General features: G+C 48.5%; 1 protein-coding gene across 8 annotated transcripts in view; it reads right to left on the reverse strand.

The window, feature by feature from the left end:
- The window catches only part of PPP6R3 (protein phosphatase 6 regulatory subunit 3), an 85,820-nt gene that overhangs the window by 54,102 nt on the left and 14,419 nt on the right, over positions 1 to 17,299 (reverse strand). For 7 of the 8 annotated variants that reach the window (XM_015588730.2, XM_006911005.2, XM_006911004.2 and 4 more), the window contains exons 2-6: positions 15,527 to 15,759; positions 10,921 to 11,107; positions 7,382 to 7,519; positions 5,011 to 5,076; positions 2,938 to 3,050 (exon numbers count right to left, since the gene is read on the reverse strand). In XM_015588730.2, coding sequence (XP_015444216.1) covers positions 2,938 to 3,050; positions 5,011 to 5,076; positions 7,382 to 7,519; positions 10,921 to 11,107; positions 15,527 to 15,753 — 731 coding nt within the window. In that variant the 5' untranslated portion in view covers positions 15,754 to 15,759. The remainder of the gene's footprint in view (positions 1 to 2,937; positions 3,051 to 5,010; positions 5,077 to 7,381; positions 7,520 to 10,920; positions 11,108 to 15,526; positions 15,760 to 17,299) is intronic. The other variant, XM_015588731.2, reaches the window with a different exon arrangement.

Here is a 17,299-nt window from a genome sequence, read left to right on the forward strand (position 1 = left end):
GGCCAATGCGGCGCCCAGCTGTGGACGTCCACCGTGTCACTCAGGCACAGTGTTCACACCAGACGGCGCGGTCACGCTGTCAGTACTGGTGCCTGAAGGGAGTGGCCAAAAAAGGCGCCCTCACTTCTTCATGGCTGCACCAAATTCAAAGTCTACTATATCACGAAAGTATTCTACTAATGAACAAAATCTGTATTAATAACCAGCAAAAGAGTAGCTGAGCCACATTGAGTCTTTAAAACAATAAGGCATTTGTTTACATGCGAGAGAAAACAGTGGTTTTCACATTTAAAAAAATAGGAGTTCTTGGATGAGCATCAGTAAAACTCCTGATGAGCTGTGTGATGCGTGTAGCCATCCAGGGTCTTTACCTACGCCTCTGAGACAACGGCTCGCTTCTGTTCTGTTTTTGTTTTTGACACGGGAAGTCAGGGGAAAGACTTCTATACAACTCAATGGCTCAACTGGGATCAAATCCGAATTCATTCGAAGTCCGTTAATGTTAAGAGTTAAGGACTGCACAGTCCAAGTCTAACATGCCTGTTTTTAAAGAAATTTTTGACCTTGAAAATTTCCCACAGAGCTGCTACTGAACACATCCAGGTTAAGCCCAGACCGCTTCCCAGGCTAACATTGCTGTCTAACGCTTCAGTCCACGTTCCCAGGGATGGGTGGGTACCCCCACCCATCTGCACCACCCACTTTAACTTCAGCTCATTTCAAGGTTTTCCTTAAGTGCTACCCTACACTTATATTTATGCATGTGGTGTCTACACACATGTGCACACACACAAAACCTGTGCCCTGTTTGGCATAGCATAAAGAGTTAGGTAACCGGTGTGTACACTACATATTGCCAGTAGATTGGCCTAATACATAACACTGGAGTTTTAGATAACTTATCAAACGCATAGAACGCTCCTATGATCCATAAGTTCACTGAGCTCACAGAAAGCTCACAGGCTTCCACCACAGAGTACTTCCTCTGCTAACAGACACTAAAAGAACCCCACAGAGTGGGAGCACATCTGATGTTTAAGGGGGTAGTTCTCATTCTTAGGAAGTGTGGAAACACCATCACAAAGTCTCCTCGCCACTGAGTGCAGCGAGGGTTCACCTCAGTGACGGCATGGAGCAGCGGACTCACATCCCTGTATCTGAAGAAACCAACTCCATCTAACAGTTAATGATGTCGATCTGAGCACGTACTGATCCGCATCAAATTACAGTCGCCTGAACCAGGACTAGAGACAGGCTGAAATGCATCAGCGGGGCCATGCGGGCGCCAACGGCTAGAGCCCCCATTTGGTTCACGCAGAGGTGTGTGAACAGAGACCGCGGTGGCACTGAAGAGCTCAGTGATCACCACCCATCGGTCGGACCCTCGGGGTGAAACTGTGACATCCGAGACGGGAACACGAGGGCGCCAACGGCTAGAGCCCCCATTTGGTTCACACAGAGGTGTGTGAACAGAGACCGCGGCGGCCCTGAAGAGCTCAGTTATCACCACCCATCATCGGTCGGCCCCTCGGGGTGAAACTGTGACATCCGAGACGGGAACCACGCACCACGGGTGGCTCCTAGGCATTCAAAAAGTAACCAGTCTGAACCCGCCTGGCGTTAAGAACACATGCTGGATTTCTAGAACTTTATCCACAGGAAAGAATGTGGAGTACAGGCATCGCTCAGCTAGGCATCCACGGGGACCGGTCCCAGGACCACCCCGCCCCCACGGCTACCAAACTGAGCCTACTGCGCTCAAACGGCAATCTCACACGGTTCACCCCAACACCACTGCGATTACTGGGATCTGAGCGTGAAACGCCTTCCACGTTACAAAAGAGTGCGTGTGCCGTAACGCCAGGAGTCACTGACGTGGGGCAAAGGAGCGTTTCGCTCAGGAGCTGATGAGCTCTTCGGTTCTGCCACTTGAGAGAACTGGTCAGCTCCTTCCTACTGGGAAGACACGAGTGCACTTCTCAGAGATGCCTTGTCTCTAATTTGTTCCTTGCTTCTGCCACACTTGCCAAGTAAATAATACACGTGAATGTTTATTTTAACGAAAGGGTCTCACAGTAGTTAAGCCAAAAGATGCAAAAGGGTCTCAATGTACAAGAGGACTGAAACGGGACTGAAAAAAATCGCTGAAAACAACAGTAGCAGTGAATTGAAGCAAGACTGCCGTGCGTACACAATGCTAACTGCATGCTCACGTTCCAGCTATTCATCCAAAGTGAGAGGATGCCTGCTTTATCTTCATGAAAATAACTCAGCTGTACAGATGCAGTCAAATGTATGCCTGTGCTTGATAATACTTCCTGAAAATGCACAAATCTAGAAAAACGAGTAAACGCGGGTGGGCCATTCAAAAATTTCAAAACAGCACACCATCCCCAAGCTGTCCTCCACCTAACCAGGAGATGGCGGTTCACTAGGAGGAATTACCTAGAAACTAAGGGCAGAAGCAGGACAAAGAAATGGAACACACATGACATGTACCCCTTCAAGTCAAGTCTGCCCAGGTACCCTTAGCTAGCTGCAAAGACACAGCGAGCCCTAAGAAAAGCTTCCGGTAAAAATCATTCATCAAAATAGATCAGACCGGTTTGTACATAACATGTTCTCCACCACAGACATGGAGGCAGGGAGTAAATTACGACGTCTACCCCTCTCGTGACGCTGTGCAGAATTCTAGTTAAGCGATTTGGAAAGTTTGAAGTCGACGTAGAAGCGTCAATTACCTATACTCTTCCCCTGGAGGTCGCTGGGCAGCACGAATGCCTGGGGTCGGATGAGCTCTCCTCCTCCTCACCCACTCCAGGGCAGTGTCTCCCAGAGGTGCAGCCCCGCAATGAGGAACACTTACCGACCGCTCCGCATGGGAACTCTGAACGGCATCACCATGAAAAAAGAACGAGAAGAGCATTTCGAACGTACTTTTCTAGAGTGGCGAGCAGAGGGTCTGGTTCTGTGCTGTTCTGAATTTGTAACATCTGGTCTCTGCTCAGGCGAACAATTTCACAAAGTGACTGGGACGCATTGGAATGCCGCTAAAGGGAAAAAAGTACAATTTTCACTATAAAATGCATGAGAAGTCAAATTTATAACAAAAAGGGAGAAAATGCTTAAGAAATAACACAAATTAATATTGGCCATAAACTGCAGTGAGGAAAAAGTCAAGCTCAAAAGAAATAACATGTAAAAAGCATGAGTATTTCATTCTGTCAGGCTAACGAGCTCTACTTATCAATACTGCACACTACAAAGTACACATCACTATTTGCGGGGAAATGTGATAAAAGCTTTGGCAAGGAAAAGTTTCTGTAACTGAACACTTGAAAAAAATATATTCTCCAAATATAAACTATTATCATCTGGAATACATCGACGGGTAAGAAAAAGTACATCTTTTCCGAGTGTACAGAGCGTTTACCTTAGAAAAAAGCTCTAACATCTCAGCGCACACACGCCATATTCTGTGGGCATGTGGCACTGAATGTGACCTGTGGCACAGGCAGAGCAATGATGTCCCAGCACAGGTGACGATGCAGACCGGTGTCAGAGCCCACTGACTGGAGTCAGGACCCCAACACCCCGTAGTCAACAGAAACCGGTCGGATGTCGGTGGCCTGTGATGAGCACTTTGTACAGAATGCAACTATCAACAGGACCGTCTAATGGGCAAAATTAAGTTTCTTGCAAGTCAAGTAAGGAATGTGCTGATGCCCCAAATGCTTTGTCCTTCACCAAAGAACTTGCTAGAGAGCTGGGCTTCTCCTGTGAGTTTTCCTGGCCCCTGCAGACAGGTGTAACACCCACTGGGTGACCGAGCTCTTCCGCACCAGAACATGATGGAGCAGCAAGCAAGCCTCATCCACAGGCACGTGCACCCTGGGAACGGGCGGGCCATGCTCTGCCATCACCTGACACGTGGACACGCCGGCATGTGTCCTCCATGTCCACAGCAACAACGCTGGGCTGTCCCGTGAGGAATGACGGGGAAGCAGAAGCCCCTTTGACAGCACTTTCTTTCTTCCTCTCTCTCTCCCTCTTCCCTCCTCCCTTCCCACCCTCCCCACAGAGGAAGGGGAGGGGCTACACCTACCTTAATAGAAAATTCAGCTTTATGAGAGAGAATATTCTCCGTCCTCCTTTGCACTGTTCCCCCATGATGCTCACTCTCCCATCTAACCTGCACCCTAGAATGTAAGGGAGGCCCCCCCTTCCCCTTGCCTCATGACAGACTCTGCACCTTCTGTAAACCAACTTCTCCACAGATATTAGGTTGAACAGCATGGAACTGTCATGTCTGTAGGTAGAAATGGTTGAATACTGGCAATTCCTCATGGCTCAGCCCCCTACTGAAGGTGGCAACAAGAGCAGCAGCAGCGAAGCCGAACGACAGCCTCCTCTAGAGCCACACCAGCTGACCCCGGCGACCCCGTACTGACAGACGGACCCTCAGCACAGGGCCCAATGTGCAATCTCCAAAGCAGTGTCAACCTTTAGCACCTAGGGCAAAGCCAAACCTTCCAGAGCACAAAAGCCTGGGCCAGGAAAGACGGCCACCAAGAGCCTGTCACTCTAGGGGTCCAATAGGGTCAAAAGTGACCAAGATCCCACCGTGCTGCTTAGAAAACTTTGGCCAAGATGCAAAGAACAAATGCAGGCGTGGCCACCCCACTTGGCTAAAGATGGGTATAAAGGAAAAGTGCTGTCGCCGGGGTTGTGTATGACGAAGACGAGCAGATCTGCACGACATCCCAGCTCCGCAACGGAGACGGTGCCAGGACTGGGGCTCGCTGCCTGCTGCTCGCCACATTTCTGGAAATTTGGGGGGTATCAGCAAACGCAGCCTTTCATGTTTAGAAAACTGTCAATTTTGAGACTGCCAGATTATCACCGTTCCAGCTGCCCTCTACCCTCACATCTCATACACGTATGCTCTGGGCCCAATGAACATGGTTGTTTTAAAAAAAATCAAGTTTACAGTAACACAAGAGAACTTACATCTTCTTCTTGCGATGGATGAACTATTTCCACAAGCCTCTGGATAATTTTCTCCTCATTCAACCACTGTAAAACACATTGTAGAAGCAATCATAGCAATGAGCGGCTCTCGTTCAAGCCCCAGTGAAGGTTAACATACTTGGAAATAGCCAGCACATTCTAAGCAGAATGTTGCAGGTTTCTCTGGACTTTGAACACTACAGGAAATTAAAAGTCCCCCAAGGAAAATGCCAGTGAATATATGATTTTAACAGCAGCCAGCAGCAACAACTCCTCCCCGACTTACGATACCCACATACAAAAATTCTATATATCGGCTCCTTAGCTGGGGGTAATTCTGGGACACTGAGCACTAAAAGGGCCTGTACTCTGGTTATTGGGAGGGGTGAGGAGTGGGGGTGGAATTTATACATTTTCTATAAAGGAATATTCACTTTAAAGAGAGCTACGGAAAGACTGACAAAAGCAGTGTTTAGTACCAAGTCTCTGGGTTAAAATGCACGTTGAACTTTTAGATTCCAAAACCAAAACAACCACAGGAAATGTGAAGAATAGGGGGTGGGGACACTACAGAAGCAGAGTTTATCTGCCCTGTCACATGTTGGCAAAGAGCTATTATTATGACAAGGACAATCACTCCTTCATCTACACGTGACACACTGCTGTAAATGAAACCGTGAAGTGGGTATTACGGAAGCACCAATGAAAACTCGGCTGGTGTAAGATCAGTTCCATGAGGAACGAGACACCATAATAAGGCACTGGCTACCGAGAAAGGACACGTGCACACCGTGGTCGGGTGTGCTGGGGGGCAAGAAACCCAATCCCAGTTGCTAAAGGCATGGGGAGAAAGCCTAACACCGGCTCCAGCTCCTGAGACAGGCCGAAGGAGAAGGCGAGGGAGCTGTGGGGCCGGGCCCAGCCCAGCCCAGCCCAGCCCGCAGCCCGCCCTGGGGGACCACCCCGCTGGGGCTGTCAAAGTGCAGAGGGCGGGGCAGGCTTAGGGAAGTCTAACGGGCTCTGGCTGACACACACAGAGCAGCAATGTCCCTAAAGCAGAGGATGGTGCCGCCTGCAAGTACGGGCCGCACTGGGCAGTCCCCCCACCCCACTGCCTCCACAGCTGGTGATGGGCGTGCACATCCCAGGTCCGCTTCTGGACTCCACCTCGCAGTGGCCCCCACACTGAAGTCAGTCCCTGAGGCGCTTCCAGCTACCCTTCCCCCAACAGTGCCGTGATGAACCACGCCCATCGCTGCACCTGAATTCAACGTGGAAGTGACCAAAGCGAGTCTAGAAATCTACGCTGAATAACCCTCTGCCACAGTCCAAATATGCAGGCGCCCCCCCGCCCCACACCTGCAAACACAGAAAAGGAGCCGGTGTCCCAACTCAGGGCCCTTCCGCAGGCAGCTCTCGGGACGCCCGCTGGGTCTGCTCTGCTGGTTTCCTCACAAGGACTCTGCCCTGCAGACACAGCCCCGACCCCAGGCCAGGACCATCCCGCGTGCAGCACGCACGCGTGCGCCCGCCCTGCCACTGCGGCCACTCCTGCCCACCTCAGCGGAGCTGCCCTTTCCCGGGACACCACCTGACAAGCCTCCTGTCTCTCCTGGTCCCTCAGCTCATTAATTAAAATTTGCATTTCCAGAGAAATGAGCAAGTCCTCAGGTTCGAGGCTGAGATGGAATGGACCGGGAAGGAGAAGACAAGGGGGCGGCAAAGATGAGTCTGTGGGGAACCTCGCCTTCAGGTCACTCCCACAGCCCTCTTCCCACCCGAATTCCAGCAAAGGCAGCTCCTCGAGAGACACACGAACCCTAAAATAACCATCTCCCCAAATTTAAAATATGTGCCCTCTGGAAGTAAACTGCTTCCTCCTTAGCCTGCGCTCCCGGCACCCACGAGAACGTTACCTCTGAAGCCTGATTCCCTGAAATGCCGACGCCTCTCCTTTCTGACTTTCAGGGGTGGCCCTGTAGCGCGACCGTCTTCTCGAGAAGCCTCAAAGCACACTCAGACGAGGTTCACAGTCCCAACCGTCTTATTCTGCTCTTATCACCTCACCAGCTTTGAGACAAATCCTCAGCCCACTCCACCCCGCCCCCCGCCCCCACTGGAAAACCAACCAGCAAAGAAAAAGACCCCAAAGGACAAAGACACACCCTAGGCCCCTGGGACGTGCTGCCTCAATCTTAATCCCGTGAAACCTGAGTCTCTTCCTATCTCCGAACAACCTTCTCCCCGACCCTCCGCCTTGCCCCCCAGTTTCCCAGCCAACCTTCTACCACCAAGCCCCGGGACACCCCCCAGCACAGCAGCCCACCCACCTGTCCCCACCATACTCCAAAACAGTCACAATTCTACTCACGTTCAGCACGTCCTGCCTGGGCTGCGGCGGCTCGATGCATGTCAGGAGCCTGAGCAACAAATCCATGATAGCTGACGTTCCTATGTGCTTTATAATAAGGTCGACAAAATCACGTTTCTTCTTTAAGAAATCCACAATCTAGAGGAGAAGAAGCCAAAGGTGAAAGACAAGCAACCGGGCACTTCAGAATGCTTCCGATCCTGACCCCCCAGCGGCCCCGCGCTCCCGAATCCCACCCCACTCTGAGGAGAGGAGAGGAAATGCTGAATTCGTAGTATTATGTCAATTTGGAAAGCCTGCTAATTTTTATAATATTCAACAATCCCTTAGGAAAAAATCTCCCAAATTATCTCACACTCCCAAATACAAATACACCATAACAGAATATTTCTCTTTTTACTTTCATTATTAATTCTCAGAGGATAATAAATTGCATACCCTGTGAAAAGCCAGACAATATACCATTTCAGTTTATATACATAAAGCAAGTCCATTAGACTTTGCACTAAAACCCAGAATATTCGAAATTCTAATTATATTCCATGGAGCAAGCAAGAGAAAATAATTCGAAACATAAGGATTTCTACATCACTCAAAATGACTAGCTCACCTGTTACACAGAAACATCACATCTGGACTTTACTTCACCTGATCAGATTCACACAAGGAGAGTGAGTGTGGGGGAGGCTGACCGTTACACCGTGGGGCTGTGACCATGGTAACACAATTAGAACCCTGCCCCGAGTGCCTTCTGCGTGGGAAGAAAAGGGGGACTGTCTGTCCTGTACGCCCTCGTGGGCCTTCTGATTCCTGTTGTCGGCACGAATGGTCTACTCACAGGCCCTGGAAGCAGCAGGCTGGCGAGGCAGCTGCTCTAACAGCCTCACTGAAGCCCGAGTGGGGGCTGCTTAACTCAGTGTAACAGATGAAGAAACTGAGGCTCAGACCAGTGAAGCATCTTGCTAGAAACTAAAAAGTGGCTGCCCTAAAATTTAAACTTAGATTTATATGTCTCAAAAGCCACAGTCCTGCCATTATTCGGCATAAAGAAATCTAATGGCCAGACGACGATGAAAACTGTTCCACACAACGATTAACCATCACGCATTGCTTCTCCAGACAATGAGGTTAAATGTTGTAATATAAACCTTCAAGAAATTATACATAATTAATCCGCTAGCAAATGAGTGACAAAATAGTTTTTGAAAGCACGGTAGAAGAGAGAAGAGGAAAAATCACATGTGCCCAAAATATTACGTAGTTTCAGTGGTAAAAGCACTCGATCTGGAGCCTAAACGCACAAATCGCAGCCAGTGTCGTGGACAGAGCACGATGTCCTGTGTAGAGGACAACCACTACCCGGGCACTAACTCGTCTGACACTGACGGGGCCCCGCAACTGGACCTCCTGCTCCGTATCGGCCGAGCCGGATGGAGTCTACGTTTTGTTCACTACTAGCAACTGCATGTCTCCTTACTAACACATCAAGTGAAGGGAAACCTTTATTTACACTCATCATTCTCGAAAAGATCGTGTGGCCTCTTCCTGCGGCTAATAAAACAAGGGCTGCTGAATCTGCTCGTTCTCATTCAAGGAGTCCTGAACCAAGAGGCACAACGAGCAGCAGAATGAAGGGGCCTCACCTTTACACAGATGACATGTCTGACCCTGGAGACCAATGCAAATCCTCAGAAACACTCATGACACTGAAAACCAGAGCCCACAACTTCGGGTTCCCCTCACACACAGTGAAGGGGAAAAGCATGATAAGTGTAAGGCCCGTTCGATAATGGCTACAACCATCTGGCACTGACTAAGTAACTCAGGCTGATGGGATGACTTGCACTTCCCAGTAACAGTGAGAAGTCCTGTTGTTTCTCGTTGGAAGAGAGAAGAGAGAAAGACGACCTGCATTATAGTAACCATAATTTGGGGAATATTATCTAAGAAAAAAAGAACCTCAATTCCAATATATTTAGGAAAGTAATCCTGCTCAATGAAGAACATGAAAGAATGACCTCATCTTTCTAAAATAAAACCTGTATTCACTTCACCTTGGCACAAAATAGACGCACTGGGTTTAAAATAGTTCTAGTCCCTCCGTGTCCAAGGGCAAGGACGGGTCCTGGAGTCTACTCTCCCCTGTAAAGGGTGCCAGGCCGCTGAGTCTGGCCACCCACGCCTGTCAGCACACCCTTGCTCGCTGCACTCTGGCAGGGCTGTTAGTTTGGACTTGGGCACCTGAGGCTCCCTCTCCATGCTCCCTGGCTGCCGGTCTCCATAGAGACCAGACCTCCTGGCAAGCAGCCCCTTTCACACCGAAGTCCACTAGAGCAGTGGTCATCTGGGAGACCTGCTAACGCCTCAGCCTGCTGAGCCCTAGCCCCGGGGCGCTTCCCACGAATCCTCAGTGGGGTAACCGCGCTGCTGCTGTCCAGGGCTGCACTGAGAACCACACACGCAACAGCTGCTTGGAAAATCACTTCCAAGCACAGCCGAACTGTTTAAGAACCAAGCAAAGCGGGGAGGGGGAAGAAAAAGGAGGAAGAGAGGGAAGAGGCAGGGGACGTCGGGGCCATGACAGGCAGGCTCGGGATTCTCCCAAGCACTCCTAGAGCAGAGCTACATCTATACCCAGATGTCTCAAGCTCCACATTTAAGTTGTCTTCCAGCCCCTATTCATCCCTCTTTATTTTTTTTTTGGACTCAGGAAAATTTATTTATTTATTTTATTTTCAATTAGAGTTGACATTCGATACTATTTTATATGTTTCAGATGTACAGCATAGCAGTTAGATATTTATATAATTTGCGAAGTGATCCCCGCTATTAGTCTAATACCCACCTGGCAGCACCATACAGTTACTACAATATTAATGACAGTATCCCGTATGCTGTGCTTTACATCCCCATGGCTGTTTTGTAATTACTTCTTAATCCCTTTACCTTTTCTATCCATCTGGCAACCATCAGTTTGTCTCTGTGTCTATAGCTGGTTGTTTCGTTTCCTTGTTTATTTTGTTCTTTAGATCCCATATATAATAAAATTTAAGTTTTTGAGTGGAATCGCAATAGAAACAATCATCATCTGTATAAACCAACCATCAATTACACTTACAGGGAAGCTTTTTGATTTAACCTTCATCTGTAATCACCATTAAAGGAAAAGAAAAACATAAACTATTGCTTTACACACTCACTCAGACTCCACTCGCACACCCAGCTGCTCGGTGTGCACCGTAACGCCGCCACTGACACCAGCGTTCTCACACTTCTAACCACTTGTCATGAGAAACCACAGAATGCGAAAGCACTGAGACGTGAGGCACTCAGACAGGAATATGGCACATTAGAACATATTCCTTAATGTCTAACTCAGTGTTAAGCCAGAGAGCATCTGGAATATATAAGGTTTAAAACATATTCTTTTAGAGAAGCTGGACTTCAGGCGCGCTCAGAACACTGAAGTCACGAGATGGCTGGGGATCATCTCGGGGGATGATCAGCCCTAATACTTACCTGTGGAAAACAATATTTACCTGTTCTGGTTTTCTGCTGATAAGAATACTTAGCACCTTGCTGAAGAAACTGGCAAGTAGTGGGTTCAAGGGGGGATCGTTTAGGAGGAAGCTATACAATTTCAGGAGCAAGGATTCATCTTCCCCCAGTCTATCATTCATCTGGGAGACATCGGAAGTGAGCAACTCACAAGAAATATTTGGGTACCTAGAAGAATAGGATATTTATATCATCATCTACATTAACAGTTTAATTACATAAAGTAAAACACAAATCAGAAAGCTTTCCTCAAATTTTGTGAGAAAAATAACAAAATTATCTTCTGGAAATTAGAAAATCATTTCAATCCATTCTGTCCAATCTCTAGATTAAAGTGAATTTTCTACTGTGTCTAAAAAATTGTTCCTAAACCATGCTCTAACGAATGTATTTTCCCCAACAAAACTGGAGCACACCTAGGACGCAGGAGCACAGGGAGGCCCCGCAGCAGGGCGCAGGGCCTTCTCAGATGGGCGAGGTGTGGCAGGTAAAGGCCTCGGGCCGCAGCCATCAGCGGCCTACTCTGGCTCTGAAAGCGGCACAGCTGGTAGGACAACCACGGGGACGCTGGTTTCCAGGAAACTCGCTGCACACAGCACCTTGTAACTGCTCAAGACACGTTTAGGTTCCCAGACCGGCCACCTCTATTTTCACATGGGCTGCAAATGGTACTAGAAATTGCATAAGGGGGGCCTTGTCAAATGTTCAGTCTTCATCACATCTTAAGAGAGTAAAGATTCTAATACACTGAAGTGGAGAACGGGCTGTCAGCCTGAGCGACTCGGTGGGAGGCGGTATGCAAAGGAATGAGCTCTCCACACCACCTTCCCTCCACCAGGCCTCGCCGCCATGGACACAGACCTCCTCCATACACCCCACAGTACTGGAATACCTGCACCCCTAAAGCTTGTTTACCCCTGAGCACCAGAGCTCACCCTCTGAAAAACACGAGTAGATCCACTTTCTCCACTCACTTCTCTGACCACAAACGACTTCTCGTCTGTTTTCAGCAGCAACAACTGAGCCTCCTCCGAGGCCCACGCAGACCACACTCCCCTCAAGCCACAGTTCAGTTCTCCGCTCTTTATTCCTCCCTGGAGAGCAGCCAGAATCCGGAACCATCTAGTCATTGGGAATGGCAAGCTCCAATGCTGACCAGGACAGGGAGGGGCGGAACAGCCAGAAGCGGCTGTAGGACGAGAGAGGTGAGGACGGTGGGCAGGAGCTTCCCACACCAGCACGCGGCTGCCCGTTTTGAGGCCCCGGACTGGTGAGGCCACTGGCCGCAGACAGAAAGCTACAGCACTGATAGGGTCTGGCATGAGGGCAACAGACTGAGCAGGAGGAGACTGTCACCAAATGAACCTTTGTACAGAGGGAAAAACTGAAAAGCAACAGAACTGGCAGGTGTGTGGGCACAAGGGCCACGTCACCAAAGGGCTGTCATCTGAAGGCGCGCGGCTCAGCAACTTAGCCTTCCTCACGTTATGAAACGGGTGGGCGTGAAGATGCCACAACATAAAGTCACCATCATGCCGGGGGCAGGATTAGCCAGTGGTTACAGGTGTGGCTTCTGGAGCCACACCATCGAGTTTCAGAACCTCTCTACCACTTCCAAGCTGTATGACCCTGGGCAAGTTAACCTCTCTGGGCCTCAGTTTCCAGGTCTGTAACATTAAGACAAGAGCCCTTACCTCATGAGGGAGAACAATACAACACAAAACACTGAGAAGAAGGCCTGGAATAAACGAACAGCTGGCTGTCTTTACTTCTCTTTATTTTCGAATTCACAGAGGTGCTGGCGTGCGGCCATGGGGCTGGGCAGGCGGCACGCTGTCTCGACTACCCCAATCTGAAAGTTGCTGGCAAATAAAGAGTCGGTAAAAGGCAGGAGACCTCAACCCCCGGGGGCAAGCCAAGTGTGTAGAAGACCTTGTCCAAATTTTGACACAGGAGGTCCAGGAGGGCACGGGCACCTTTTAAATTTTTTTACCTATTTTGTCACAGGTGACTCAGAAGTATGACGTAAAGAAGCATGAATATGGATCGTAGGCACCACACAAAAGGCTCAGAGTTCTGGTTCTGGACAGGCTGGGGCTACATTGTCCCTCCCTCCCTTACATTAAACAAGCTTCTGAAACACCCAGAGCCCCTCCGCTCCCCCTCGGCCAGGCCCCTCCTACGCTGCCACGCGCTGTGCCCTCACTTCCCCCCTTATGAGAACACAGAAGCAACCGGAGCGGAGGCCTGCACGTGGGCCCCTTCCTCCCCTCACAGCCCTGTTCCAACGCCACCCTCCACTCGTCCTCTTGGTCCCATTCCCTCCTGCCCACGCAAGCACAGGGCATCACTTGATCTCCTGCTCACCGACACCATCGTCTCTTCCCTCTATGCAGCGTCGTCTCACCAGCAAGTCAACACAAACCAGTTTCTTCCACCGAGGAACGAAACGCCACTCCTCTCCCGTCTCCACATCGGCCTGCGGTTCCCACTTTGTCCCTCTGCTCCCTTTCTAGGAAACTACTCGAAAGAAGTTTCTTGGCCTTGTCTCCAATTCTCTCTCAAAGGCGCTCCAGAGCCCATGTGCTCCACGGTGCACACACTGATGGTTACCGGCCCGCCAGCGGCAGCCCTGACCACTGCCCCGTCCCTCCCTCTGGCCCGTCTCCCCTCGGCCTCCAGCACGGCGGCTGCTCCGCGGCCCCTCCGCGGGAATCCTGACTAGCCAACCGCATGTCCGCTTTTGGGCTTATACTTCTACTTAAAGACCTATTTTTAAAGTTGTCATTAAAATTAAAAAGGTTACTGTAAAATGACCATTCTGTAACACGTATGTGATCACTAAATAAGTTGGAATAGCGACGCGTAATGCACACGTGTAATTAATATAGTTACGAAGTTCACAAAACACGGCAATCTCTACATCATCCTACAAAACTACAAAACGCTGCTCTAAATTTCCTTAAATGACTAGTCGGCCTTAACCCTGAAAAGCGTTCGGACCCCATCTGAAAAAGCGCTCTCATCCAATACCAACCCGACTGTCCGACTCCTCCAGCAGTTTACACAGGCCGGCCCAGCAGAGAACTGCTCTGCCCAGCTCGAGTCATGCTCCCTTGAAATGGTGCCATCCAGAAGGCTGTGTCCAGGGAGGCACACCTGTTTCTCGCAACCTCAGAGGTAGCACCAAAAGAAAAAAAGATAAAAGACCAAAAAAAAAAAAGAAAAGAAAGAAAAAGAAAAGAAAACCCCACAATGGCATGGCAATGCAACAAAGGCCACGCCCACTTCTGGGTAGAACAGTGCTTTCCACAAGGTGTGCCCCCCCACCCCCACCCGAGAGGTGCCAGCTTCATTCAGCACCTGGGAAACAGGCAGGCCCCAGAGGGCGAGTCCCCTGCTCAGCTTCCCAGAGCCTAAGAGGGAAGGACCACTCCCCTCCCAGGGGGCCTGATGCAAAGCCCACACCTCACCACCTCCTACAGGGTAAGCCCATGACACGCAGCACCCACGCATGCTGGTTCACTGCGATGGGAACTCCACAGTGTCTATCTTTTGCGGGATGGGAGCATGTTAGTGTTTCTGCTGCCAATTTCCTTCCCCCTTCTTTTCTAAGGCACTGATCTCTGAGCGGAGGCTGTCGCCGAATGCTAGCTGTCAATCTTCATGGCTGGCAGAGAATATGACTGCCTTGAAAATCCAACCACCGGTAACTTGAAAGCATTAATAAGTATTATTTCCCTGACAGCAAAATTCTCACATGAAGAAATAAAAAGATACCTAAAAAAAATGGACAGACTGGGGGAGAGAATACAAAAAGAATCTACTAAAAAACATAATTCTTCGTATTCCATTATCTAATGCAAAATCAGTTACTTTTTGTTCCATTTTTCGGGGGTGGGAGCAAACAGTTCAATGGAGTTAAAGATGGAAAAATAACTGAAACCCCAATACTTTAAATACGTATGGAATACTGCTAGTTTCCAAGGGTCTGTACACGATGTTATAGGAGACAGTGATAAAGGAGTCAGTCTCACTGTGCTAGCTCTCGGGCTGCTTGTAAGCAGATGGAGTCGGTGATGAGGACATAAACGCACTGCAGTCACCCACAGGGTCACCCACTGAAATTCAGCGACACTAACATTCACCAAGACCCACACACTTCTTTTCAGTTAACAGAAGGTCAGAATTTATTTTATCAGCGACACGCTTTATAACCCAAGCTCTCGCTTCGATTTGCTGCGATCTCAGGTAACCACATAATACTATCTTCCGATAAAAAACGATCTGCAAAGAAAGCACTTGGCCCGTGTCTTACTATTTTAAGAAACTTCATCGCTATTTATAAAGCACTCTGCCCTTCCACAAGACCTTCTGAGTGAAATACGGAACACTCGCTTTAAATCTCGTCATTTCACCGGGCCGGGCTCTCCACAGGAGCAGGCGCTCCACCGAGACGGGCGTCCCCACCATCCAAACGCCCTGTACAAGGTCTAGGGTTGTGTGGGGGCTGCGGGGCCACGAGACCGGACACCCTGCCCCACCTGGCTTCAGTCCCACCCTGAAGAGAAGATTGAATTTTCTTACTTGTATCTGATCTTTTCATCCATGTCTTGAGGTGGTTCTTCTATAATGAATGAGACTAAATCTTCGAGACATTCTGCTTTTAACAGAAACTCTATAAGTTTGCGGTTCTGAGCTTTACATTCCTGTAAAACATCTTCCTCATCCATTAACTCCTTCAGTGTTACATCTTCTTTTTCTAGAAGTGTGTCTATGTGGGATGATGAGTGAAGATCAAATTTCCAAAACATGCTGGTCTAAACAAAACGCAGAGAGTATTTCAAATAAAATTTCAAATTCACATATTAATTTTTCAAATTTCAGTTTAGTTTTAGTCTAAAATGCCATAAGTAAAATGAGTTTCACGTTGAACCGATAAAACACTTTCAAAATAAGTAAAATTAAGCAGGATTTTTCCCTTCTCAGAAAATATTTTTATTGATAACAGAAAATTGACTTGAAAATGCTGAAAGATGCTAAAACTTGGAATTTTAACCTGCAAAGTGATCCCATCCATACTTGGTTAAGAAGGGAAAGGAAGAAAGTAAACCATCTCTTCAGGGTGAAGGACACATTCTTACACAGAACTAGTATCTTTGGGACCTCAGTACCTAGTACTCTTCAGAATACTGCAGGACCAAACCAATCACCACCAACGACCAGCACTTTCACAGCCGAAAGTCTGAAAATCAGAAAATGGTCAAAAGCCTGTGCCGTTCCTAACAAAGAAACCAAAAAACTGGAACCTAATTCTTAAGAAATTCCTCAGTTACTAGGAAAAACACATGAGAAACAAAACCACCAGCCTAGAAAGCTGCGCGTGTGCTGCCCCTGCCCCTTCGTCCTACCCACTCCTCAACATGAAACCAGGGAGTTTGTTTTCTTCGAGTTACAGAGTTAAAGGAGGATGTGCCACAAATGGAAATATGAAACACAGGGTCTACATAATCTAAGGATGCCATGACGGGACAATCTCAAAGGCTACTTTTGACCAAAAGATCACAAAATGGTGAGAGTTCCGGTTAGGGAGGGACAGCATTCAAAAGATGGTCCTATCTGGCAAAGGTGCTCGCTCACTGCCTAATTCCTGAAGCAGGGTTTGGGAAGATACATACTTACATCCATGTAACTCCTAAATTGTAACCTGTAGATCAGCTGCAGCTTCACCATCCACCTAATGACTTGGCCCCTATCATCATCATCACCCCAAAGCATGTCACACATGCTCATTTAAAAGCCTGTGCTGTTAGAGCCTTGTTAAAAGAAACGCAGCCGCAAAGGTCGTAACCCACACAGAGCACACATGCGTTCTCACGTGTTTTGCTAAATCCACCCATATTAGGCGATCGGGGAGCAGCAGACCCTAACTTGATACTTCTGTGAATACATGTGTTCAGAAAAGTACTGTTTAAAATAGAGATCATGGAGGGCAATATTTCTTTCTGCTGCAAGCCAAACTGATCGGAATAAGAAAGAACCGTGTGTGCACCACGGCAGGCTACTCGACGGTGTGTAAATACACACCTACTTCACATGAGTTCACTCTTAAGTTTACGATCTCAGTCTTTCAAATAAAAGCAGAGTTTTAAGGAAGTTAAAGAAAAAATAAAGGACTCAAAAATAAAGAGAACAAGTTTCAGGTAAGGATATTACAAAATATGGTGCTATAGTAGCTGCCGAACAAAATCTTGAAACGTTTCCAAAGACACATAAAGCAACATGCTCACATCAGTGAGCAGCAACAGAACCAAGACCCGGATAGGGATGGGGAAGCCACCGTGAGGCGGGCCTACACCA

Source organism: Pteropus alecto, unplaced genomic scaffold (assembly GCF_000325575.1).
Source record: "Pteropus alecto unplaced genomic scaffold, ASM32557v1 scaffold43, whole genome shotgun sequence".
NCBI lineage: Eukaryota > Metazoa > Chordata > Mammalia > Chiroptera > Pteropodidae > Pteropus > Pteropus alecto.